General features: G+C 38.4%; 1 protein-coding gene and 1 pseudogene across 4 annotated transcripts in view; one reads left to right on the top strand and one right to left on the bottom strand.

Moving 5' to 3' along the window:
- The window catches only part of BEST3 (bestrophin 3), a 76,777-nt gene that overhangs the window by 11,201 nt on the left and 39,628 nt on the right, over positions 1-25,948 (bottom strand). The window contains exons 2-8 of one of the 4 annotated variants that reach the window (XM_016152305.2): positions 23,516-23,610; positions 22,815-23,048; positions 12,379-12,533; positions 11,135-11,212; positions 10,880-11,032; positions 8,094-8,174; positions 6,201-6,352 (exon numbers count right to left, since the gene is read on the bottom strand). In XM_016152305.2, the coding sequence (XP_016007791.2) occupies positions 6,201-6,352; positions 8,094-8,174; positions 10,880-11,032; positions 11,135-11,212; positions 12,379-12,533; positions 22,815-23,048; positions 23,516-23,610 (948 nt within the window). The other 3 variants (XM_036236178.1, XM_036236179.1, XM_036236177.1) reach the window with 3 other exon arrangements.
- On the top strand, positions 9,191-9,309 carry LOC118614760 (annotated as a pseudogene).

Genomic DNA, 25,948 nt, shown 5'->3' with positions numbered 1-25,948 from the left:
TCATTTTTTAGTAAATGAGATTATGGTTATATTTGCCTCACAATGACCCAGTGTCAGGGAGAGTAAGGCTGGGTAGGAGTGTGGACAAAACGACGTTGACCTCGACTTCATAAGGGAGGGTGGACGATGGGTCCATGGAGGTTCATTAGGGTTTGTTCTCTACTTTTGTATGTGTTTGAACTTTTCCATAGTAAGATTATTTTTTAAAATAGTTTAAACTGGAGTTCTTGATCTCTTCACCTCTTATTTACTCCTCTACTTACTGCAATTTAGCTTCTGCCCAACATTCTCATTTATGTCTCTAATGACCTTAAAATGCAAACTCCTATGATGTTTTTCAGGCTTTATGTTGAAACTTCGCACCCTTGGCCTCTAGGACAGGGAACTCTACGAGTTCTCCTGCATCCGTACTGACCATTTCTACTTTGACTTTCACGGACTCCTTTTCCTCTGATCACCCTTTAAGTGGTGGTATTCTACCTTTTGTACTCCCTTGGCACTCCCACTCACTCTTCTGGTTCTAATTCCATCCATGTACTGATAATAGTCAAACACATCCCTAGCTGGCCATCTCCATGTGAATTGCCCACAGAAGCCTCTAATTCAAAACATGCAAAAGGGAGCTCATCATCTTTTCCATTGAATAACCTCCACTCTCTACCCTCTATCATCCTTTGTTCATTACCAATCACCCAGTCATCCTTAGTTCCTCTTTTATTGAATCTGTCCCTTATGCCATCTCCACTGTCTATATTCCTTGTAATGCTGCCAGTTCTGGCCTTTATCTTCTCCTGTCTAAATCATACACAGACATGGGCGCGCGCGCACACACACACACACACACACACACACACACACACATTACTACACTAACAGCCTGCTAACTGGTCTCCCTGGCTTTCTAGTCTTATCCCCAGCAATTCATCTTTCAGTCAGCTGCTAGGTTAAGTAAGCTACCTAAAAAACAAATGTGCTCATGTCATTTAATAGCTTTGGAGAAAGGCTGAAGCCCTTTACCCAGACTATAAAACCCTCCATAATCGGCCCTTAACTCCCTCTCCAGATATATTTCTTGGCTCTTCTTCTTTGCATATCAAATTGTTACTTTACTAGAAACAGAGAGTAGAAACCATGAACAGTGGTGGTTGCCAGGGCCTGGGGAGGTGGGGGAGGGTGGGGATAGGAAGACATTGATACAAGGGTATGAACTTCACCTATGAGATGAATAAGGTCTGAGGGTGTAGTGTAAAACATGGTGACTATAGGTGATAACACTATATTGTGTAATTGAAATTTGCTAAGAGAGTAGAACTTAAATGTTCTCATCCCTGACTTCCCACACAAAAGATAAATATATGAGGTGATAGATGTGTTAATTAACTAGATGGAGGGAATCTTTTCACAATGTATATGAATATTAAATTACCATGATGTATACTCTAAGTATTTTACAGTTTATATGTCAATAATACTTCAATAAAGTAGAATTTTGAAAAATTACTACTCTAAAAATATTATTTATCATTCCTTTCTCTCTTTTACTTACATTGGCCTGGAATTCTACTGAATTCACTCCGACTCTCCCATCTGTGTGTTAGCTCCTAATTCATTTTAAGGATGCATATTAGACCCCCCATCTCTAAGAAGTCTTCTCTGATTCACCAGGCTGGGTGAAATGTATCTGCATTTTGCTCCCATAAGACTCTGAGCATTTCTTGTTTACCAAATTATAACTTGTCTCCTCATTATGTCTGTGAGATTAAGGGGGTGTTTTTATTTCTTTGTTTGTTTGTTTTGTTTTGTTGTTGTTTTGCCTATCTCTAGCATCTGGCATAGAACCTACCACATAGTAGGCCTTGAAAAACATTTTACCTGAACAAATGAATGTGTTCCATATGTGACAATATGAGGGAAAACACAATATTTGAAATTTGTTCTTGAGATTTTAAAAAAGGGAGGAAAACCTACTTTATTTCAGTAACGAATATTTGGTACATGCAGAGAAAATAGGGCAATATTTTGAACATGTTCCTGAATGTAGAGAACAGTGGAATTGTCTCCAAGGAGTTTCCTTTTTATGTGGAGATGAATAGTGTGCTGAATGTGAAAGGAAAATGAGGCAGAATAATTTCTCAGGTTGCCCTTGAATGGTATTTTTGCTGAGTTATTGAAGGGCATTACCTTGATTTTAGAATTTCTGGGTCATGGGAATTGTGATTATGAAACTAAAATGTTAATATAAAAAAGATAAGGGAAATTTAATTTCTGAGTTAAATATACTGGGGACAGACACCTTAAAAAGAATAAGAAAACAGAAAACTTTCTCATCCAGGAAAGGATTTTATACGTCCATCAAGCAGAAGACACTTTTCTGAAATGTTTGGACCCATACTATGTTGACATCTGGTCTTCACCTTAATGTAAAGAGCTTGGTGGCTCAGTTATCATCAGCAAAACCACTCGTGCTAAAATAATCCTTCCTTTTATCTTAGTTCTTCCCTGAGCCTCAGTCAAATAGATCACTTGGTATTGACCTTGTATTTGGTGAGTGAATGATCCAATGCTTTGGAATTATCTTTTACAATTTTAGAGGACACCTATTGTTTTTGCCAGCTCAGCAAATCATTCACTCTTCTCTTGGTATTAGCACCTTGATTTTTCTTGAGATATCACCTATGGTTGGTTGAGGCTGACCACACTCTGTGGTCCAAAGATGGGCATGTGAACTAGCCTCAGCTAATCAAAATATTGAGTCTAACTGTTGATAGCGATTGGTTCAGAAATGAGTATGTTAGCCAAATCCAGCCAATCATAGCAAATCCAGTACGTTACTTTTAAGAACTGGAACAAAGATGTCCTCTTTTCACAAGATTTGCTGAGAAGATAGCTTCTATACCTAGAGCTGCCAACGGCCATCTTGTCAGTTTACAATCAGGAGGGGAGAGCCTGCCTGAAACTTGAGCCACGAGGAGAAAAGCAGAACTGAGAGACAGAGAGGGTATTCGTGAGTCCTGACGACATTCTTTGAGCCTCTGGATGCAGACACATCCAAAGCCAGGTTAGTGTCTAGACGTGATCCAAGAAACCCCTTTTTGCTTAAGTTAAAATTTGTTTTTTTTTTTTTTTGTCACAGACGATCAGAAACATGTTGTCCAGTACTACAGTTGTGGAAAGTATTGACACTGACGGATCAAAGAGGGCATTCCTGTGAACACTAGCTTCGAAAGCCTGTGTTCCCGCAGTGACTTTTCCTGGATTGTGAGGCTCCCTGTCAATGGTCCTCGTTCACACAGAAAATCAAGATCAAGTGTTCTTTTGCTTAATGGTTTCTTTGATCATTTGGTTCTAGTGAAGTCCAGTTAAATGTCTTGTGAAAACCTCCCCTAACAGACTCTGGTCTTTGCTTGTGCTTGTCCCTGTTATGCTAGTAAATAGGCCATCTTAATCAGAAGAGGTGTCCCTTATAACTGGTAACAATTGCTGCATTCTTTTTTTAAAAAAATTTTTAAATTATAGTTGATATACCATATTATAGTAGTTTCATGTGTATAACATAGTGAGTAGACATTTATATATTTATACACCTTAGAAAGTGATCACTCCAATAAGCCTAGTGCTCATCTGGCACCATACATAGTTACTATAATACTCTCGACTATATTCCCTATGCTGTACTTTATATCCCTGTGACTATTTCTATAACTGCAATTTTACTTCTTAATCCCTTCACCTAATTCACCCATCCTTCCAACCCCCCCTTCTATCTGGCAACCATCAGTTTGCTCTATCTATGAGTTAGTTTCTGTTTTGTTTGTTTATTTTGTTTTTTAAAATTCCACATATAAGTTAAATCATATGGTATTTATCTTTCTCTGTCTGACTTATTTCCCTGTCTGACTTATTACCCTCTAGGTCCATCCATGTTGGGGCAAATGGCAAGATTTTATTCTTCGTTATGGCTGAGTCATATTCCATTGTATATATATATATGTACCACATCTTTTTTCATCCATTTGTCAATCAATGAACACTTAAGTTACTTCCATTCAATACTGTATCTCCTGTTTTTCTCTCAAGCATTTTATTTTTCTGTCCCAAATTTTCAGGGTGAAAGTTTAATATGAAAAATAGCTTAGCTTTGTTTGATTTTTCTGTGCATAAGTTTGACATTCACAAATAAGAGAACGATACTAGTTGGTAATAATAATGTTCTATAGTTATATCTAGAGTGTTTTATGTTTACGATCTCATTTAATCTTCTCAATAATTGTTTGGCTTGCATAATTTCTCCAAGGTCTCAGAAATCCCTAAGTCTATGTTTCTAAATTTAGAAGTAGGAGAAGTACATACTTAATATTTGCTAAAGAACATAGACACTTGCATAGAAATGTAAGATTATGATAATTAAGATGGGTCTGTATATCAAGATAAAAATCTTGAGACCAAAAAATAATTTTAACCATCCTGCAAAAACAACTAAATGAACATTAGAAATGGAGCACAAGTAGCACTTGCAGTCTAAATAGAGTTATCACAATAATTTCCTGACCTCATCAATGGTGCTGGTCTCTTTTCTTTTACAAGTTAAATCTTAAAATACTATGCATTAAACAATGATGGGGGTGGAGGGGAAGGTTAAAGCATATTTAATTATCTAAAAACAAATTCACAGAGAAATATCTGTTAATTTTAAAAATTGAAAGGTTTCCAGACATCCATGAAACTGCCACGGTAGAATGCATTACAAAATGCTGAGAAGTGCAAACAACAGGAAACCACTATTTATGGAGACTGAGCAATTTGCTGGGGTGGGGATGAGCTGGCCTGGAAGAAGCCCTGGGCAGGAGGGTCCAGGTTCAGCAGGCTACCCAGAAACAGAAGCAAGTGTCATCTGGAGTAAGCAACCTTCTCTAAGGTGTTCTTGAGGACAAAAAGGCAAAGCCCTTGGCTCCTAAACGGTCTTATTTGCCACACTAATGAAATTCTACTTCGTTATCTGTTTTCCTTCTTTCTCTCTTTATTATTATTATTATTATTATTATTATTATTATTATTATTATTATTTGTCATTCGTTTTCTTTGGGTCTTGAAAGTGTTTCAGCCTTAGAGGTTCCTTTGGAGGAAGAAAACCACAAACCACTATTTATGGTGATTAAGAGACACATGGCTAAGCATAAAGCCTTATAGGAACAGGATTGAAGCTAGATATCCTGACAGGGAAAGAGGAGGGCTGAACACTGTGGAGGAGACAAAAGAGGGGTCACAGGTAGCTACTACGGGGCACTCAAATCTACTTAGAGCTGGCCTCAGGGAACAAGGAGACACAGTTTTACCAGAAGTTAAAAGAAAAATTCTGCCAAAGTTTTCTCTTTTTTTACAATTCTTTTTGAAAGGGGTTTTTCATATTTTTCTAAATTTGTCCACACTCTTCTTTTTAAGTTATTTGGAAACTGTGGCATCTGTCTTCAGCAAATATGCTTAAATTCTCCCACATTCACACATTTCTCCAAAATCAAATACATTATCAGATTTAATAAAATTATTCAAGAACAGTGCATGATTTACTGCAGGCCCCAGCCCATCTATTTAAAGCTCATAGTACACAGGGACAGATTGTTATGTTAAAATCATGGAACAGAGACTGACTTGTATGCTAAACACAGTTGGATTGAATTATAATCTTAGGGAAAATGGTTGATAAAATTCATCTCATTCCTTAAGATTCACTTGTCTCCAAGTAGTCGAACACAGTGCTGGCACATGGTACATGCGCAATAAATAAATACTCATTAAAAATTCCACTTAATTATGATAGTCATAAATAAATAATAAATGACTACATAATTAAATAATTCAACTGCTCTTCAGGTTGGAAGTCAAAAAGAGGTTAGTTTCACAACCACTGGAAAAGTTTGCTGTGGAATAAAAGCAAGGTAAAATGTAATGACCCCTAAACAAATACTCTTGTACACATGTGTGTGAGCATGTGTGCGCGCACACACATATACAATATTTAAACCCAAAACTATAGTCTCTTTATAATTTCCTTTGGCATATTAATTATATCTGAAATTTATAAAGGTTATTGTTATATTTAAAACTTGACACTTATAACAAAAGTAACTTCAAGACCAGGGCAAAAAAAAGATTAGACTTACTTACTTTCTAAATATTGATGATCTTTTAAAAAATGCACTTACCCCATTTCAACTGTCGACCCTAGAAATGAGGGTATGCAGTAGTCAGCAGCTGCCAGTGTATACGGTGGTCGAGCAGCAGAATCATCCCAGTAAATGTCTTTCTTCATCTTGGGTAAGTTCATGTGCATTTCATCCACAGCTAAAAGAGAGACCTAAAATCATTGTTACAGTGTTAGAATAACTCAGGCGTGAATTGTATAAAGAGAATAAGTTCCACAGAGTGAATGAAGTTTGGAGTGGGATGGAACACAGCCTGAATGAGCGAATGTACAATGTCTGCAGTTCATACTCGCTGCAACTTGGGCTGCTGCGGAGAGCTATACATGTTGTTTACTGCACAAGACCCCTTGGCAATGGGGGTAAGTAGGGTTGTAAAACTGCCCAGACCAGGCTCATTAAGCCACACGCCTCAGAGTGGAGCTGCATCTTACCTGGAGGCAGGAGAGGCACCTTTCTTCTTTGCTCAGGGTTATCATATTGTCTAGTGGCTCTCCTGACAGCAACCACATAAAGCCAGTTATTACAGGAAGCTGAAACTTCTCAATATTCTATTCTGTTGATTCCATTCACACGTTTATACTTGATATCATTTTTTTTTTCCATATCCTGAGTTTTTGTCCTTTTGTTTGGAAAAGCAGAGCAATAAGCCTACACTGCTTGGGGATATAGTGGTCTCTCCTCTTGACTTTGACAAACTGATGCATGAATAAATCATTAATCCTCTGGGGATCCAATTTTTACAAAGAGTGAGTTGCCCAGGCATTACGCTTCCTCCCTAGCAGACAGATAATGTGATTGTTGGAGGAGGTGACAGAGAGGCCGTGACCGCCAGTTGACCCATGAGCGTGACCTGGGCAATTGGAGGCTCCTCATCCCCCTCCCCAGTCTCTGGAATGTACGTTCTGTCCACCTTTCCCACAGTGGGAACCGTTCTTGAGGACACAGGCTTGAGAGAGCAATGCGTTGTTGAGAACACCAGGATGGTGTAAATGGCTGAAGGCCTCTATGCAAAGTGCTAAGCTTCTGGCAGGTGGGTGCAGAGATCTACTTGTCTTGTTGCCCAAGACAAGCCTCATTTGTAAGCTCCCTGGCTTGTCAACACTGCCACCTACCAATCTGGAGTGGCCTGCTTCTTTCTTTGGTCTCGCCTTGCCTTTCTTGTATGGGGGACAGTTTGCAAACCAAGAAATCTGTGGTGAAATGTTCAAACCTGTTTAAAAATTGAGTAAGGGCTTGAAATAAATAGACAAGCTGAATGCCTTTCTCAGTCTGTGGTTCTCAGTGTAGAGAATGGTCTGAGGAGAGTCTGGCCCCAAAGAAAACTTTTTTCACACTGGTTTTTCATGAAAAATCTCTCTGGAATGATGAATGCTTCAGGGAAAGGGCCTCGAGGCCCATTTGGTGTGATTCGGGCAGAGCTGGGACCCAGGCCAGCATGGCCTGTGCTCCCAGCGTGCAGCTGCTGGACATTTATCTACTGCACAGGACCTACATGAAATGAGTTTGGGAACTCATGTCGGATTGGGTTTGGCTACCATTTTATGTCATTGTTAAGCTCTCTGGGTGACAGCATAAAAGAGATTAAAAACTGAATTAAAATATTATTCTACACTGAAGTAGAAGAGGGTAGGTAATACTAATACCACTACTACTACTACTAATAAAATGAAATCTGGCTTGAAATTTTACTTAAAATGAGCTAAATTTCACTGAAATTGAAATCTAGGCTCCATGAGGATCCAAAGAGACCTGAGACAACATGCTGAAGAGCCAAACCTCCCTTATTTTTGGTTAAAGTTCTGAAATTCAGGGACCTGTATTCAGTGTCTGCTTAGATTTACAACTCCACAAGTGATTATTTATGTTTATAAAGGAAGAAAAATCTCCTTCAACCTGCAAATTTCTGTCAATGCACCAGTTGGTTTCAAAATCATCATCATCTTCTCCAAAAGGGTTGATAAGCTGCTCAGCGACCTGCAGTGGAGAACATAGAATAAGTCAGCTACAAGGCTTGTCACTTTCATAATATGAAGTCTAGAGGGGAGTGGGTTGTTCTACAGACACAGATATTTATCAGCGAGTGAGACTCTAAAAGACTTAACAGTTATTCAGTAAGTTTTCCCACTGGGAAAAGTCTAGGTAGGTTTTTATCATGTATCCTCTAAGAGTTGGTCAATATTAAATGTTCTTACCATGTTCCTGAATTCAATAAGCTCTTGATGAAAGATTTACATGACAAATATGACTCACTTGTTATTCTCATTTTGAATAATTTTCTTTGATTTTTATTATCTGGAAGTGTGTGTGTATGTAAGTGTGTGTGTTTTATTGAGACTAGATACTAAAAACTTACAAGTGTAAAAAATAAAGGCATCATTGACTAGTTGAGTTTCTAGATTCTGAAACAATGTGGTAGAAAAACTTACCTACTTATCTTTTAGGATTTAAGTGTAATCACTTAGAGCAGTGGTTCTCAACCTTGGCTGAATATAAAACTCTCTTGGGAAGCTTTTAAAAAAAGTGATGCCCAAGCCCTTCCTTCAGAAATTCTGATTTAGTGGGTGTGAGGTTGAGACCAGGCATCAGTATCGGGTGAAGCTCCCAGAAGACTGTAATGCATGGCCCGGTTTGAGAACCACCATCTCCCTTATTCTAAGGAATAGGCCTGGGCAGAAGGCTCGAATGGCCAGCCCCACAGCAGTGTGCATGTCGAAGTCCTTTACTGCAAATTGCTAGGGATTATCTACTTTTTCTTGCCTGGAGTTTTCCTTAAATTACATGGGCCACTGGATGGTTCTGAAAATATTTTTGTTATACCTGGAATTTCACTTTTATGAGATCAGTCCTGCATATAGTCATAGAGTCTACATTTAATGACCAAAACACCTATGTCTCTGAATTAACTATCTCACAAAAATATGTTTTACTTCCTTGGAGACTCCATTTCTAGAAAATAACTAAATAATATACTGTTCAAAAGGTTAAGATGGGTCTATGGCCATGGTACCCTGAACAAGCCTGATCCCATCTGATCTTGAAAGCTAAGCAGAGTAGGGCCTGGTTAGTACTTGGATGGGAGACCACCTAGGAAGACCAGGTGCTGTAGGTGTAAAAAAATAAAAAAATAAGGGATTGTAGGCTGACAAGTTCTTTGCAATCTGTAAGGTCAACCAAGGGTTGCCTTGCTTTTAAAAAAAAAAAAAAGATTAAGATGGGTTTTCTGCACTTTGAAAAGTGTTATAAATATTAGAATGGTCAAGATAAAACAGCTCGTTGCTCTTGGGGTTGCTTATCTCTTAATGGAGCTACGATTGTCATTTCATTTTTACTTTTAAAATATTATGTCAGGGAGAAGAATGTTAATATTTTAGAGAGCATGTCAGAAGGCAGAAACTAACTGTTCCTTAGAGACTGGCCAAACACCTCACAGGGACACGAAGCAAAGACTAAAAAGCTCAGCACAACTCAGGGGGGAAGGACAATAAACAGCCAGAATGATTGAGCATTTGGGCCATTTTGGTGATTTTCTGTTTATAAAAATAGTCGACTTTTTTCTCTAATGGTAAATGAGAGCTGTTAGTCTCTCTTGCTCTTTCTCTGCCTTAAATGGGTAAAAATATTTAAGAATCACAAACATTTGAAAAGGAGATGCCTCTACTCTTTGAAGTATAATTTGAAATGCCGACATAATTAATTTTTCCTGGTTAAGATTCAAACCAATGAAAGTAAAGGCATCTGCAGGGAAAATACAGCTGTAACCTGGAAGGCCTCCATGGTGTGCTCCATCATGTGGCAGTTTAGAAGGTCAAACATTGGGAAATTCTGCTTTAGTAAAGTCATCTTCGAAGCATCATTAGATTTCAATTAACCTAATGTAGCCATTGTCTCTGTTTTTTCCATCACATACTGCACTTCTCTTTTTGGAAATTCACAAAAGAGGTGGAAGACCTCAGATATTTATTTACACATACACTTAGGGAGGGGTGAGAGGAAGGGAGAGATGGTGGTGGTGGGAACACATAAAATTCCACACTGATGATTGGACAAGTTGTCTTCACTTCTCACCTGTTTTTAATTTTCTGACAAACCAAATGTCGTTATTAGTCCTGGTGTTTCTGGTTTTGATTTCAATGAATTCTTTTCTGAAGCTCAGTGCTGGTTTTGAAAATGAGATGCACTTAATGTTGTGGGAAAGCTAGTGGGATTTCAGGGAATCACAGCTAACTGCTTCCAGAGTTGAGCAGAGCCACGATAACAATACAATATTAATGCTTAAGTCTGAGACATACAAGACTTCTTATTTACTCTCTTTTATTCTGACTATTGCTTATTGTGGTATAAAATATCAATACAGGTATAGTTATTACTTTACTTACATTATTGTAAACCTAATGGGAGCATAAAAAAACTTAAAAAAAAATCAATAGCCATGAAAGAGTATTCTTGTAATCTCTTTGCATAAATGAACTGCTTCAGAATGCTGCAGTACATACTCACCATATCCCTGACACTTGAATCCATGGTTGAAAAGTAATAACATCTCTGAGCTATTAAATGTAAAATCTACCTTTGACTCACTCAGGAAGGATTTTCTAGACTCAGTGAAGGATCAGAGTGCAGAGTTCGGAACATGATAGAGATTACAGACTGGGCCTCACGACACTGAGACTGTTGGCTACCTTGAGCCATCCTGCATAGAAGAAGAACTGCAGGAGAGTAAAGACTGGAATGTAAAGATCTAAGTCATGCCCCGCGTAGCCTTCAGTGGGATCCAAGAACTGGCGTCCAATGAGGCATGCCAAGAAGAAGGTGTAGACAGCCAGAGTGACAACCTGCAAGAGAGAGAAATCCAAGTGAGAGCCCAGTGCTGGTTGCCCAGGCGAGCACCAAAGCAGGCAAGTGGAAAGAAAAGTCACATGCATGGTGTTGGATACCTGGGTGTAAACCAGCGGGATCCCAACCCAGTCATAACCGAATAAGAGGCTGCACCAAGAGCGATACCGGTTCATTTCCTAAGCCAGAAAAAGATAAAACACAATGTACTAAAATGATGGGTGTGGTAATAAATATTTATGAGGAATTAAAATATGAACATGTCCCTTATGATTATGTCTGAAAAAGATGAGACTAACCTTGTCAGGCTAGTAAATTGGTTCTGAAACCTACCCCAAAAGGAAAATTCTGAAAATGGCAAGCAATGATCAGCATTCAATAATGTATAAAAAGGAGTACATTTGAACATATACTTAATATTAATACAAAGCAGGACTTTTTGGAAGTATCTCCTACTCTACTAAATCCACAATTTCCTACATGACATTGGTCCAAAGTGGTGATAGGGAGGCAGTGGTTAATATTTTAAATAAATCATTTTTAGCCACTTTAGTAAATTTTGTGGAGAGCAGATTACTTTGTTTAGTTCTCTCTTTTGAAAACATGCTTACTATAGATCTTAGGAAAAAAAATAAAATCCACTGCACTCTCCATGTTTATATTGACAGAAAATCTATATTTTCTTGGAGCAGGAAGAACTGGGATCCATTGATTTTTTTTTTTTTTTTGCCCTCTATCAAAAGCAAGTTATTATCTGAGATTGGCAAGAAGCGTTCACATTCATTTGGGAGCGATTTTTAAATCATTCGCTCCTTTTAGTCTAATCCAGGCAGGAGACTGTCATGGCACAAATCTATCTAGCCCTTACATTAATTTGTTTCTTAGATGAAGTCAGGGTTATTTCACTGAATGAAAACATAGTTTTGTTTGCTGGAGCATCGTAAAAGCTGCCTTAACCTTGGGTTATTTCAATTTGGGGGAGGTTTATTTCTACTCCAGATTTTACTCTAGGATCCTGGAGCCAGGGATACAAACATGCTGCACGGGCGCCAGATTTTCAGAGCCCTTGGCAGGCATTGCTAATCAATCAGGAGACACTTTCTTACAGAGGGTATTACAAGCTTAATTCTGTTTAAAACAGAGCTCCCGAAGCCAGTCTCTCTGAGTCAGAGCCCGTGTGCCATCCATGGCCTGCGTGTTGAGCGTTCTGACACTAGCCCAGTCTTTCTGGTTCCTTCGGAACCGGAAGTGAACAAAGACATTCACTCCAGTCTGACTTGTCACATCCAGTTGCCTCTTGGTCTCTGCATTAGCGTCTTTCATTGACAGTTTATGGTGTACTTACAGTCATCAATGATTGCAGATCAACACTGTCTCTGATTCTACCTTCGTTCCGGGCTTTAGCTGCCAGATTTCCAAACCAGATGAATGGAACCCAATATTTCAGATGAGGAGATTTGAGGTGGTCGAATAATTTTCTTTCATCTGCTGTCATAAAACCTTTACACAAAATAAAAATAGCTGAGTCATAGAGACCTAGTTTAGCACTAATAAGTTACCATAAATATTTCGGCGTCTACTGTGTGAACATGTAATGGAGGAATAGCAAAGAAATACAAAGCTTCCTGTCTTGAGTAGTCTACACTTGTATTAGAGATAGAGAATGTGTATGTGCAAGCACACACATGCTTGTGGTGCGTGAACTCACAAGCTACATATCAATATATGAGGCAATGCATGTCGGCAATCCCTAACAGAGATGGCCAGTAGGAAGTAAGGCAACTAGATTAAATGTGGATTAGAACATCTGGGGAAGGTTTCTTCCATAGGTTTTGATTTATTCATCTAAAATTAAGAGCAAGAATACTTAGAATGGTTAGGATTCGTGAATCACATGACTTTTCTCCCAACCACTCCCTTCAGATTGCTCATTAACCAGTGAAGCCTTCCTGGATTCCTTCTTTCTCTCTCCCTGGGATTTCTCTCCTTCACAGTTCTCACCATGAGCTCTCTTTTGCCTTATATTAGTGTGTTATACATAAACGTGTCCCCCGCTAAACCCCCTTGGAAGGGCAAAGAGCATATTATTACAATAGTTCTCATGACATTTTGCATCTACTTTAAAGATGCTTCTTTAATTCTGTGTCTGTGTGTTTATGTGTCTCTGTCTGTGTATGACACAATTTGCTTGAGCTGTAGTAAACTACCCAAGCCTCAGTTTTCTCATTTGTGAAAGAGAGACAATAAGATGTACTTCACAAGGATGCTGTCGAATTACCTGAGATGATGAACACATGCTAAGAGATTAACATAATCTTAGCACATACTTAGTACTCAATAAGTGCTGAGGCATAATATAGGAGCGAAACTTTAGCTATCCACTCCCCCCGCAACCTGCATTGCACACCAAGGAAAAGAGATTTGAATGATAGGAGGAACAATGTAGAAGCTTTATTTGATAAACAAACATTTATCGAATGCCTCCTATGTACCAGAGTTTGTTCAGACCAGATTCACTCAAAAAGCCTATAGTTTACATTTGACCTTTTATTTTTTTTATTAAAATTATTGGGAAGACGTTGGTTAGTAAAATCAAATAGGTTTCAAGTGTACAATTCAATAAAACGTCATACTGCACTGTGTGTTAACCACCCAAAGTTAAATTTCCTTCTGCCACCAGACCTTTCATTTTTTAAAAAAATTTCATAAAGTAATTCAAATGGTACAAAAACCCAAAAGGGCCAGAGGAATATTAATGAGGAAACTACAAGACATTTTTCCCAGCCTCACAGTTTCCCTCTCTGAAAGAAATCACTACAACCGGTTTATTGTATATCTTTCCAGAGAAATACCATGAATTGCATATAGGCCTAATTTTTAAAAACGCAAATGGTTTTTATACTACATACATATCCAGAATTGGCTTCTATTTTCAGTTATATCTTGGAGATCTTTTCAGTTAATATACAGAGAGAAGCATCATTCTTTTTAATGGTTGCATTCTAATTAATTGTATACAGTATTTTATTTAACTAGTCCTCCTTTCAGTTGTTTTAAAATTTTTGCTATTAAACATAATGCTGTAATGACTATCCTCGTACACTTATCCCCTTGACTTTTTTATTTCAAGTGGACTTTTAAATGCTCATTATGATTTAGTATAAATAATATTTTTTGAATTAAAGTTTATTTCTAAAACTGATTTTTAATTAGATTTTAATTTTGAGTTACTTTTGTCTCAGAAAATGGACTTTTGTCCTAATGTAACACTTAATATTCTTTAGCATCTTAATCAGTTTATAAATCTGGTTATCCGGCTTCATTCAAGTAATCCTCTCTCTTTACCACGCAGAGTTTTCTTTAAGGGTTTTTGCTATAACAGAAAAGAAGTCTAAGGAGAAGTGAGACATGTCCATTCTGAGAGTAATGGATCCATAAAGCTTTGGAGTTACCTAGAGTTTTGATAGGATTTAGGCCAGTGTGTTTGAGAAGGTCTATGGATCATGGGTTTGGAATCACATGTGACACCTATTATACTTGGAGGAAGCTGGGCCCCACCCTCACCTACCAAATTACTCAACAGGGCAGAACTTCTTGACCCAGGTCTCATCTGGGTACTTTTAGAAAATATCAACGTCTTGGCCTTATTCTCAGAGACTCTGATTCAACAAGTCTAGAGTGAAGCCTAGGAATCAACATTCCTTTCAGTCTTCCTGGGTGATTTAATGGAACTGGATCCAGGAAGTTATTTGCATGTTTACCAAGTTCTACAGGAAATTCTCACACAGCAATGTTTGAAAATCACTGCCTACTGAGTGAAGATTCTGTTTATTCATATTTGAAATAAACAGAGTAGCAACTACAAAGCCAATATTTACCAAGAGGAAGCTAGTTTTAGATAATAGTCAGGTTATTCACATTAGCTTAGCAGGGTTCTGCCCATGCCTGGGGAACCGGAGCCTGACATCTTGAAGTTGTTGCATGATCCAGATAACGACTTTTTATTTATTTATTTTTAAAGACTTGCAGAAATGATTCTTATTACAAGAAGTTAATAAACTTGACCTGTCTTGGCTTTATGCTTAAATACTTGTTGCAGCCCATCATCCTTTCCCTGGAAAGTTTGTCTTAAATATTTCATATCAATTATCTAATAGTTGTATCCTTGGGATTTATAGTGCAATTTTCAAAAATGACCACATTTATATACTGGTTGCAATCTTTGTCTTTTGACCACAGAATAACTTTACCTCTGGTTATTTTTTATTCAGGAGCATGGATCAAATTGTGCTGGCAAGTCCTTTCTTAGGCGAAAGCAAATATGCAGAGTGAGGGTTATTTAGTGCAAACGCCAAAGGTAGAGTTGGGTCCTCCGCTCCATGTAGTGCACCCTCCGATTGGAAGGGAACATGAAGAGCAAGGAAAGCTGGTGATTTTTACTTTGAAGCCCAAATTTATTAAAAACTTCACTAGGTGTTGTGACAAATGAATGATGAACCAGACATTCAAGTGTCCTCCAAAAGTGTACAGGGAGAATGGTTTTTGTTATTCCCCACAGGAATCCAAAGTTATGTCATCTTTGGAAATTGAGTTTTTGGTCACTTGAAAGAAAATCTCTAGATTGTTAGTCAAATCGATTCAAGGAGCATTTATTATGAAATGAAATGTTATCCTCAGGAGCACTTCAAGCTATTTTAACCAGAGATGGATTCTCTTTTTCAGAATGTGGTCATTATCCTCATCTCTCAGACAATGTTAACCACAGGTATTGATTTGCTACAGTTTGGCAGCACTACCAGTTGGCTGGTCCTCACACTACTCTCTCTCCTTCACATGTCTGTCTTCATGCCACATTCCCTCAAGCCCTATCCATACCCTTGACATTGCTATTTTATCTTGCCATTGCATCTGCCTAGAGTTTCTCTGGCTATACCTTTTCCTTCTGGCCTCCTGGCTGGCTCAGTTCTGCTGAGCAATCTCCCTGCTGCTTATCCCAAAGAACCCTCCTTAATATTTCAAATCGAAGTAAATTACATATATATATATATTTATATTTGTATTTACTTGCAACCTGAATTGTGGTTTGTTGGAGTAGAATCTGCTTCTTAAAGGCAACATTGTATTGCGCACAAGCCAAAGGACCAATTAAGTCCTTGAGTAAACAATATTCCAGTCATCAGAGATTTCATCAGCTGTATGTCTATTTTTCCTCCGTTGAAGCCGAGGCAGATATATTTTGCTTTTAAGGCAGAGTGTGCAAATGAGGCTTTATTAGCAGAACTAAAAGCTCTGCGTTTCAAAACTTGAAGGCAGAATGGGTTTGTTGCCAGTTCTTTCTGAAAGAGAAAGTTGCACATTCAGCATCTGAGCCCTTCTCAGAGAGATGACTTTTCAGGATGATTGCAATAAGCCTGGCTCATTTTCATCCCTGTATTTTTGAAATGGATGGAACGAAGCCACCAGATTCAACTATAGCTGTCCTTGAAATCTAATGGTAAAGGCTTAGAAATTGCAACTGGAAAACCCAAGGGGAAGCAAAATGAGATTGAGAGAGAATTGGAATCACATTGTGAAGGCATCGCGTAGGGCTGTATGTCAGACATTGTTTACAAGGAACCAAGGAAGATATGTGTGGTTTACAAAGCAATGATTGGCTCTTTTACATAATGTGCTTTTTGATCTTTTCTGTTCCTTTCCATCCCATTCCATTCCATTAAAAATGCTGGTTGCAAGCCATTAAAAATTATTTAAGAACCCAGTAATAAGTTACAACCCATAGTTTGAAAAGCTTGAAATAGAAAATGGTTGAGTAAAACCAGTTTCTGAGTTAGCAATGCTGAACAGACGCAGGGAAACTGCCCTGTTTTCCTGATGTGAGTAAAACATCTCTAGTCAGCCATACTCCACCCCATTTACCAGAAGGTAGTTAGTTTACTGCCTTCTACACATTACACACAGGAAATGTAATACACAAAATCAGTGCTCTTAACTCCTCGCCTGCCCAGAATTTCATTCGGCCTTAGTAAATAGATCTGAGGTAAACAGCAGGTAAAGTTGGAGGAGTTAATGGATGTGCCCTAGTGCAGTGGCTCCTAAACTTTACTGCAGAGTAGAATGGTCCGGGGAGCTTTGAAAACCACCGATGTTCCCTATTCCTATTGGATCCTAATATCTGGGAATGGGAGCCAGGCATCAGCATTTTAAAAACAACCCTAGTGATTCCAACTTGTAACAAAGTTTGGGAACAACTACCCTTATATAGAATCGCACAGCAAGCTGGCCATTTCAGCACTTTTTTTTTTTTTTTTTTTTGCGGCCCGAGTCAAACATCCTGAAGCACTTATGGAGAGCTTGTTTAAAATGTGGATTCCTAGGCCATAAGACACAGAAATTCTGATTCTGTAGGTTGCCTGGGCATATATAATTGAAAGAAGTACCTTGATAATGCAATGAATGCGGTCTACAATCATACTTTGAGAAACATTGAGTAGGTAGCCTTGATTGAACAGAACTGGGGAACCTTCAAACACTGACCAGCTGAGACTGTCTAGACATGGCATTCAGGCCAGGAGGGCTGGTTTCATGGTGCACTTCCTGTCTTAAGTAATACAAGTGCACATAGGTGAGTCAAGTTTCACTCACAGGATGACATTCTGTCTGTCCTGAACACATCATGTGAGACTATAGGGTAACTGACTCAGCCTGTAAAAGTTCAGCCAACAGAGGAAAAACTGGCACAGCTGTGAATACCACTGTTCCCTTGATCACCTCTCCTGTAACACAGAGCAGTGGGTGATTTCAGAGACCAAGCATCAGAAAAGCCTTGAACAGGAGACCACAGAGCAGAAAGTCAATATGCAAAATCCATTTGATTTTACTTGAATTGTGATTTGATGGAGTAGGATGGGAGAAGATCACAGATCAAATGATCTAAATATGCCAGAAACTCGAATGGGACTAGCCTTCCAGCCCCCTATTATAAAGTTAGAATTTTTATCTTGATAGCCACTTGACAATTGGACGCTTGCTTAGTTGTATTAATGTCTATTAACTATAAACATTGATAAAATTTCTATGGGTTCTCATCGAGCTCTCTCTAGTCATGGAAGAAGCTCAAGGGACTTCATGTCAAGATTCTAGGGCTTTAAGAAAACTAAAGGGCGTCCTTTCCTCATGCTTTATTCTCTTCCAACTACTCTTACGGGCTACGAAGCACAGAAGGAAAACATTTCAGAGAACTAGAAATGCAATGTAGAGATGTGAAATTTAGCTGTAACGATACTATGTTTGTCTCTGAAAACGATTCATGTAAGAAGAGACTCGTCATATTTTTACTGACCCTTGAGGACAGGGACGACATTCGTTCTCCCTTATAGCTGCACTCCAGTGCTCAGCAGAGTGCCTGGCATCCAGTATACATGCAATATATCTTCACTGGATGAGCAAATGCACGATAAATTTAGCAACAGCTTTAAGAATTTTTAAGAGGAATATATATAATTGTCTATCTTTTAACCTGATGAGTAATTTCGAAGAGAAATATTTTCCTCTCCTGGCCACTGTGAAACACTAGATAACACTAGATAGAATGTTCATGACAGTTCACTGTCATACTGTAATGTTGCCACCCAATTAAGGTCATCATCTGAATCAGCGGAGATATGAAATTGTGCACCCAACTTGACTTGGATGAGCGGCATCTTTTAGGGCAGGCGAGTGGAATAATTAGACTTTCCAGGACAGGTTCATAGCTAACGGGCAAAATGACAGAGACTATATTGCTACTCCACTGGTTTGATAAGAGACCAGTTCCAGTAATTTTCAGCAAGCATAATAAACATTATTTAGCATTCATTTATTATATTGCTATTTTCATGTGAGCAAAAATAAAACAACTTCTTATTTTTAAATTGAGAAATTTAACCTGTAAATCAAAGCATATGTATTTCCTCAGTAGTAAGCATTTTGGTCTTTTGAATTTTACGGAATAATATAACATGATTGTCCAACTTAAAAGCAAAGAAAGTTCTAGAATCACCAGATGAGTGAGCTAGCTCATCAGGCCTCAGTCAAGTGATTGTCAGATGCTTCAGAAGGAAGGCCATCTCTCTGCCTTCCCACTCATTTCCTTCTCACCGACCCTGAATCTTTGTGGCAGGGAACCTCCCTGACGCAAAAAGAAGAGGCTGGAGAGAAGCCCTGGTTACTTTAGAGCCCATTGTTTCTCAGAGTACGATCCAGGACCCACCCGTCTCAAAGTTTCCAGAAACGTCTTAAATGCACCCATTCCTGGACCTCACCCCAGATCTACTCAGACAGAATCTCTGGGGCAATATTTTGGGATCTGAATTTTTAGCAACATTGATTTTTAACAATATCTAATGCACACTGGAGTTTCAGAACATGTGCTTTTCCGGGCAGGTGATATTATGTGGGGAAGTCACCTGACAAGAGGTTTTATTGCGCCCTCAGCATTGTGTCCTACCTTTGTCTCCACCCCTTTATGGCCACTGCATTTTACTTCCTGCCCTCTCTGCCCTCGGACAGTGCAGGTGCCCTGGCTCTGGGCTAAGGCGATCTGCCAAACATTTTCCGCCATCCTTGAACTTCCTGTTCTTCCCAAAAATGCTGGCACAAGCGAAGGACAGTCAGAGTGGTGGAGGCATGTGCCCAGTTGGGAGAGCTTGGAAACTGACCCCACGTGCATATTGAGTCAGCACTCTCTGCTGGGGAAAGGAGCAGAGAGACAGGTGAGTCAGTGTTGCCTGTGGACAGAGAGGGGCTCATTCATGAGACTGGCTGTGGGGCAGCCAGATAGGAAGGACCCCACCTCTGAAGCTTCTCCCCCAGCCTCTAGGGCCATGGCTCAGAACCTTTGCCCCATCACTAACACACAAACCTAATGCTCTTGGGGCACAAGCTGTTCCACTACCCCTTTTCCTGCTATTTCAAGAAAACCCTTAGGAACGAAAGAGAGCAGTAGGGACTTTTTTATTGCGATCATCAGCAATGGCACCAGAGGGCGCCTGCAAAGGCTTTAGCCCCTCATATCTTATACAGTTCTCTTCCTCCTTCAGCCCCTCCACACAAACCAACAAAAGAATGGAATTTAGAATACTCATTATACTCCATCAGGTCTAATTTAAATCCCCTAGACAGTAGTCTCTGACCAGACTGCCGTGCCGAGACTCTCTATAATGCTGGAGCCTCCAGCATAGCCAAAACCTTGAATTCACTCTCTTCATCATTGCTACTTTGTTAATAGTAATGAATTACTTGGTGGTTGCTAAAGGCTTTTACCTCAGGGGTGAGGAAAAGGGCTCAAAAAAATAAGCACCCTAGAGAAGACTCAGTACTTGTCAAACTTTGGTGTGTAAAGAAGCATGTCATCGGAGCACGTTTAAATGCAGATTTCCTAGGCCTTACATCCAATGGTTCTGATTCAGTGGGTCTGAGGTTGAGCCCAGGAATATGCATTTCAAAAAAACTCAAGTTATTCCAGATGTAAAGGCCCGGTGGGTCTTCAGATCACACCTTGAGACGCCCTCGTTTAAATGCATTTCAAGAAGGGAATGACTGATTTCCAGATTCCCTTGGAACGGTTGGGGTTTTGGTGGTTGGGGAGAGAAAGTATTCCAAATGCCTTGGAAAACAAAAGAGGGTGGGCACAAATACATGACAGGTACTCGCACAAGTTTGACAAGGAGTAAGCTTTGCTATTATGAAAATTATACCTAAAGGAAATAAAACATGTCATTCTCCTATTCACCTCACCTTCTCTACTTGCCCCTCAGACCTAAGCACAACTCAGCCCTCTTGAGCTCAGGTCCGACCAGAGGCCCCAAAGGCCTCTCCAACTCTAGCCATCCTGGCTTCCTCTTTACTTGCTTTTAATATAAAGGTGACGCTAAGAGGCTGAGATTTGCTTTGAGAATTGGGCCTGGCGTCTGGTTCCTGTCAGAATGTACTTTCTTCATTCCAAGGATGCATCGGGACTAGGGAAATATCACCTATACTCATCCAAGTAAACTTTAGCTCTCACTCATCAATTTGGAATGGGTCAAACCTTTCTTACTTATTTTTAAGTCTTCAGAAGTAGTAATTCTTATTGCATTTGATCCTATAGACATTAAGGTAAAAGAAAAATTAAGTTATCAAGCAACATTTTCAACTTGGTTATTATGAAGCAGTATTGAACTTTTAAATTTGGAGGAGGCATGGCAGTTAAATTTTTTGTTTGTTTGTTTCTACTGGTTTCACATCAGAATACATACACCTGTGCATTTACCAGGGCACTAGTAATGTCCATCTGAATCTTTAACCAACTCACTGCATCCCATTACTTTCTCATATCTGTACCCCTAACTACATCCCCTACAACCCTCCTTCTTTATTTCCACTTTGACTTTCCCAACTTCTTGGTCATTTAGATCAAGAAGATCTGGCATGTCATTTCAAATGAGTCTTCTAAAGTGACCGAAGAGCATCTTGCGGTGTAGTACTAGAAGATTTCATTATTAATACCAAGAACACATGTAGTTATTTACCATGTACCAGGTATCCCTCTAAACATGTTGCAAATGCTAGTTTATTTAACCCTCACAACAAACTGATGAGGTATATGAATAAGTGGTATTATAAATTACTATAAACTCATTTTATGGATGAGGAAACCGAAGCATAGAAAGGTCAGGTAACTCATACAAGGTCATATAGCCAGTAAGTGGTGGAGTGAGGATTCAAACTCTTACGTTGTGTTCTTAGTCACTATGTGTATTGCCTATCGAAGAAGGCAAAACCAAACCAAACAAGGGCCAAAATATAACCCCTCCAAAAACAAACAAAAGATACTATTCTTTTAAAAAGTCTATTTTTAAGGACATATCAGAGAAAGAGACTATATATAGCAAACTAATTTGAGACAGTACTTAATATAAAGGCAGAATCATATCATGGTCCTTACATCGTCTATATATCCATTAATCCATTCTAACATATGAATAGTCTATTAACAACACCCTAGCACACATACCAACACTTATTCAGCACATGCTGAGAATTATCTTGTTTAATCCTAATCCCATCGAAGGCTACTTTAACAGCGTCTTTGCTAAATTTAACACACCAAAGAGGATCATCCTTCCTGCATGATTTGTACTCAGTATATTATGTCCAGGAGCCCGGTAGCATCTACTTTGAGGAACAGGAGAGACAACGGACGGACCCACACTGCCACCCCTCAGGATCTGCCTAGATGAAAATCCACATCCAGGTTCCTAGCAGAATCTACTTGTGTTTTGGAGAAAGGATTGCCTTAGGATTTTGGAGCCTGAATTTTAATGTGTGCTGTGTGATCCAGAGCAGGTCATAACTTCTCTGAATCTGTTTCCAACTTTTTTCATGGTTTTTTTTTTTTTAAGTCCAAATGAAATAATATTTATGAAAGTGGATAAACTGTAAAGTGCTAGAAATGTAATATCATAGATGATTTTAAATAAATATGGTAATTATTATTATATTTACCTAAAGGCCATGTGACTGTATGCAAACTAATTTGAAGCTGATGGTCTGCTTCTTCTTCTCCAACCCCCGAGTAAACTTGTCGAGGGCAAGAACCATCTCTTGTTCATTTTTGCCTCTTTGGACTGTTTCTGGCACATAGTAGGCAATCGATAAATGTTTCTTGGATGAATAAAAAAATAAAAAGAACTTTCAAAGGAATTTTGAAGATTCCCATCTAAGTCGCGAGGAGGCCATGGAAGGAAAAGCCAGTCACAATACCTGCTTCAACCACATGGTCCATCGTCGGAAACCTTTTGTACACAGCCGTGCTCACCGAGCGGAAGATGAGCAGGGACGTGAGATTGACATAGCGCATCAGCGTCCTTCTGAGCAGGCGCCCGTGCTCGTCGCTTCCGTGAACGCTGCTGGATATGAGGAGCATCAGTCTGTCTGGCCAGGGCAGGTTCACGAACTGGTTCCACCATCGGTTCACCACCAGAGTAACATAAAACCCTGTAGAAGAACCAGAAACTATAAAGCAATTTCTTACAGCAGACACATGGCTGATGCTGATGCTTTTAGCAGAATTTTAGCTTTTTATAGGGATTGGGGTGTAAAAATATGTTGTTATCCATACCTTATGATTTTGCCGTCCAGAAAAAAAAAAAAAGTAATTTGTGCCTAGCAATGCCGTAGCATCCCGTAAGTGGGTATTAAAAGTCAAATATTGACAGCAAAAATGGAGAGTTAGTGAAGAGAAAGCTTCATTGTCCAATAGCAGATTATTACCTCAAACTTGTTTGGTGTTAATTTAGCGAAAGCAGCCCTGAAGGCGAACCTTATGGTTGATTCTGCTTCTATTGCAAGCGGTGGCTTCTCAGGCATGCCTCTCAGCTTGGAAACACTCCCATGCAGAGTCATCGGTGTCATCCTAATGGAGACAGCTGTGTGGCTGCATTCTGCGTGTGACCTATACTTACCAAGCACAAAGGTTACTGGAATTTGTTCAGCATATCTGTCACAGTAAATTGATAATTTTTCAAAGTAACGTTTTTGGGCTCCTGTAAGTAACAATCTGGAGCAAAAATAAAATGCACAGCCCTTTATGATATTATACTTCTGCACCTGCTCTGCAAGTGACATTCAGTGCAAACAATTAAGCACAAATGATCTTAATTTTTTTTTTTTTAAGGAGCAATAACTTTTTCTTTTCTACCTTATCTCAAAAGCTTTTTAATTGCCGACTATTTCAAGTACTAACATTTTTAGTACATAAATGTTATTGGTCATTAGACAGTGAGATTTATTAACCATTTTATTTTTAGATACTTTATATTAAACTTTATATGGTTCATGCATTGGATTTGGAGCATGATACCTTGTAAAAAAGTTCGTTTTTCAATTATTCATCAGTTGTACTAAAAAAAAAAAAGAGCATCTTGATTAAGTGGATTACAGCTATTAACTTATTATTAATAACAGCCCTAAATTTGACATCTTGATCTTACTTTTTCCTAAATATTCTACTTATCACATTCTTGATTTTCTGTACTGCACTTCAAGGGACACTATAACTTTTTTTTTTAAAGTCTGCATTTATTTAAAATAGAAAACAACATTTAAAAATTAGAAATGAACATTTTTTATTATTATATTTGGTGGGTTTATATTAATATGATATAAATATCAAAATTTATATTATAGACCTGACCCAAATCCATTTCATGTTATTGTTAAACATAAAATCATTTAATGGAACAACTATTAATATTTATGTTGTAGGGAGGGGATTCAGAGTCAGAAGAAATGTCTCAAGGCAGGTTAATAATAATGGCTAAAATCCAGAAAGAGAAGCGATAGAGATGAATTGGTATCAATGAATGAGTACAGCTGTTCCAAAGGAGAAGGAGTCCCTTGGAAAGATCCATGTTAACGTGTTTCAAGGGACTATTTGGGTCGATAGAACTTTGATAAAGGAAGCAGAGGGATAATGAGGTAACAGTGAGCCACCGATCAGACTGCAGATAAAGAACTGGGAGGTGGTACTGACAAAGGGGGTGTAGGGTGTAGAGTGGGCTTAGATTTCCTGCCTCTGCTTGGAGGAGGTGTCAGACATTCTGCAGTCAAAAAAGCTGACAAGAGAGGCCTCAGCTGGCTGCACGGGCCTATCAAGGTCATGCTGATGACAAGTTACAGCCCGAATGGTTTCTGGTACTCAAATAGAAATGGTCAAAGAGGATTTAATTGTGGAAAGCACAGACCATAGGATCAGATAAAGTCAGCTTTGAATCCCAGGTCTCCCATTTACAGATTTGGATTAGAGTATATTTTAAAATCTCTCTGAGCTTCAGTTTTCTCATTGTAAATGGGGATAATAATACCTATGTATCAAAGATGTTATGAGGATTAAAGAATATATTATATATAAAACATCGTAACTTATGGTGTCATAATTAATAATAGAGTGATTGTTACTATTAAGTGGTCAAAGGAAAAAATATTTAGCTAATAGACACTCAGAAATTTTACTACCCAGAAGTACTATAGCCAATTATTTTGTCAAATCCATACCAAAAAAAAAAAAAAAAAAAAAAAAAGAAGAGATATAATCAAATTAACGAATTCTGGTGCTGTCTTATGATTTTTACGAATTCTGGTGCCGTCTTATGATTTTTACTAAGTATAATTATTTGCTTAAAAAACTTAGGGACATTAGTAGACATGAGAATTAAATTGTGCTATTTGTATGTTTGACTTTCTTGACAATGTCAACTTATAGTTCTTGGTGTATCTTTGGTCAAGATGTAAAGACCTGTTTTAACAAGTTTTTACAGTTGAACTTTTAAAAATGAAGAATGACTTGAACTAATGGTCATTGTTATAAATGTAAATACTCTTTGGTCTTTAGAAAAAAATATATATATAATTTTGTGGGGCATAAATAAGATATTGGAGCTAAAGTTAAAGCCCGATGGAGCATTTCTGGCTACAGTGCAACTGTTCTAAGGGCTATTCTATTCTAAGCAGCAGTAGCAGCAATAAATTCACATTAGTAAAAATAAACTAATGAGACAATTATCCTGAACTGTCACATGTTTTCCATCATTTCATATTCTGAAGGATTAGGCAACACAAATAGTCAAAATAATATCATATTTATAAGACATATCTGAAAAATTATTAGAGGTTTTAAAGAAAACGTTCCCTTTGAAGAAATTTTGCCAAAATGTGTATCAATATAAACATTTGTTTAGAACAGTAATTTTGATATGTAGCAAAATAGCTCTTCCTATTTTACTTTTTATAATTATCAGCCAGCCAAATTGATATTCCCCTTCTTCAGCTGGGGTCCTGTTGCCGCAAGGAAGAACGTAGGTGAGAGTGATGATATACGAATTTATTCATCTGTATGC

This window comes from Rousettus aegyptiacus, unplaced genomic scaffold (genome assembly GCF_014176215.1).
Source record: "Rousettus aegyptiacus isolate mRouAeg1 unplaced genomic scaffold, mRouAeg1.p scaffold_m13_p_2, whole genome shotgun sequence".
NCBI classification, from domain to species: domain Eukaryota; kingdom Metazoa; phylum Chordata; class Mammalia; order Chiroptera; family Pteropodidae; genus Rousettus; species Rousettus aegyptiacus.
The sequence above is the reverse complement of the archived record's forward strand: the minus strand, read 5'-3'. Positions and strand labels throughout refer to the sequence as shown.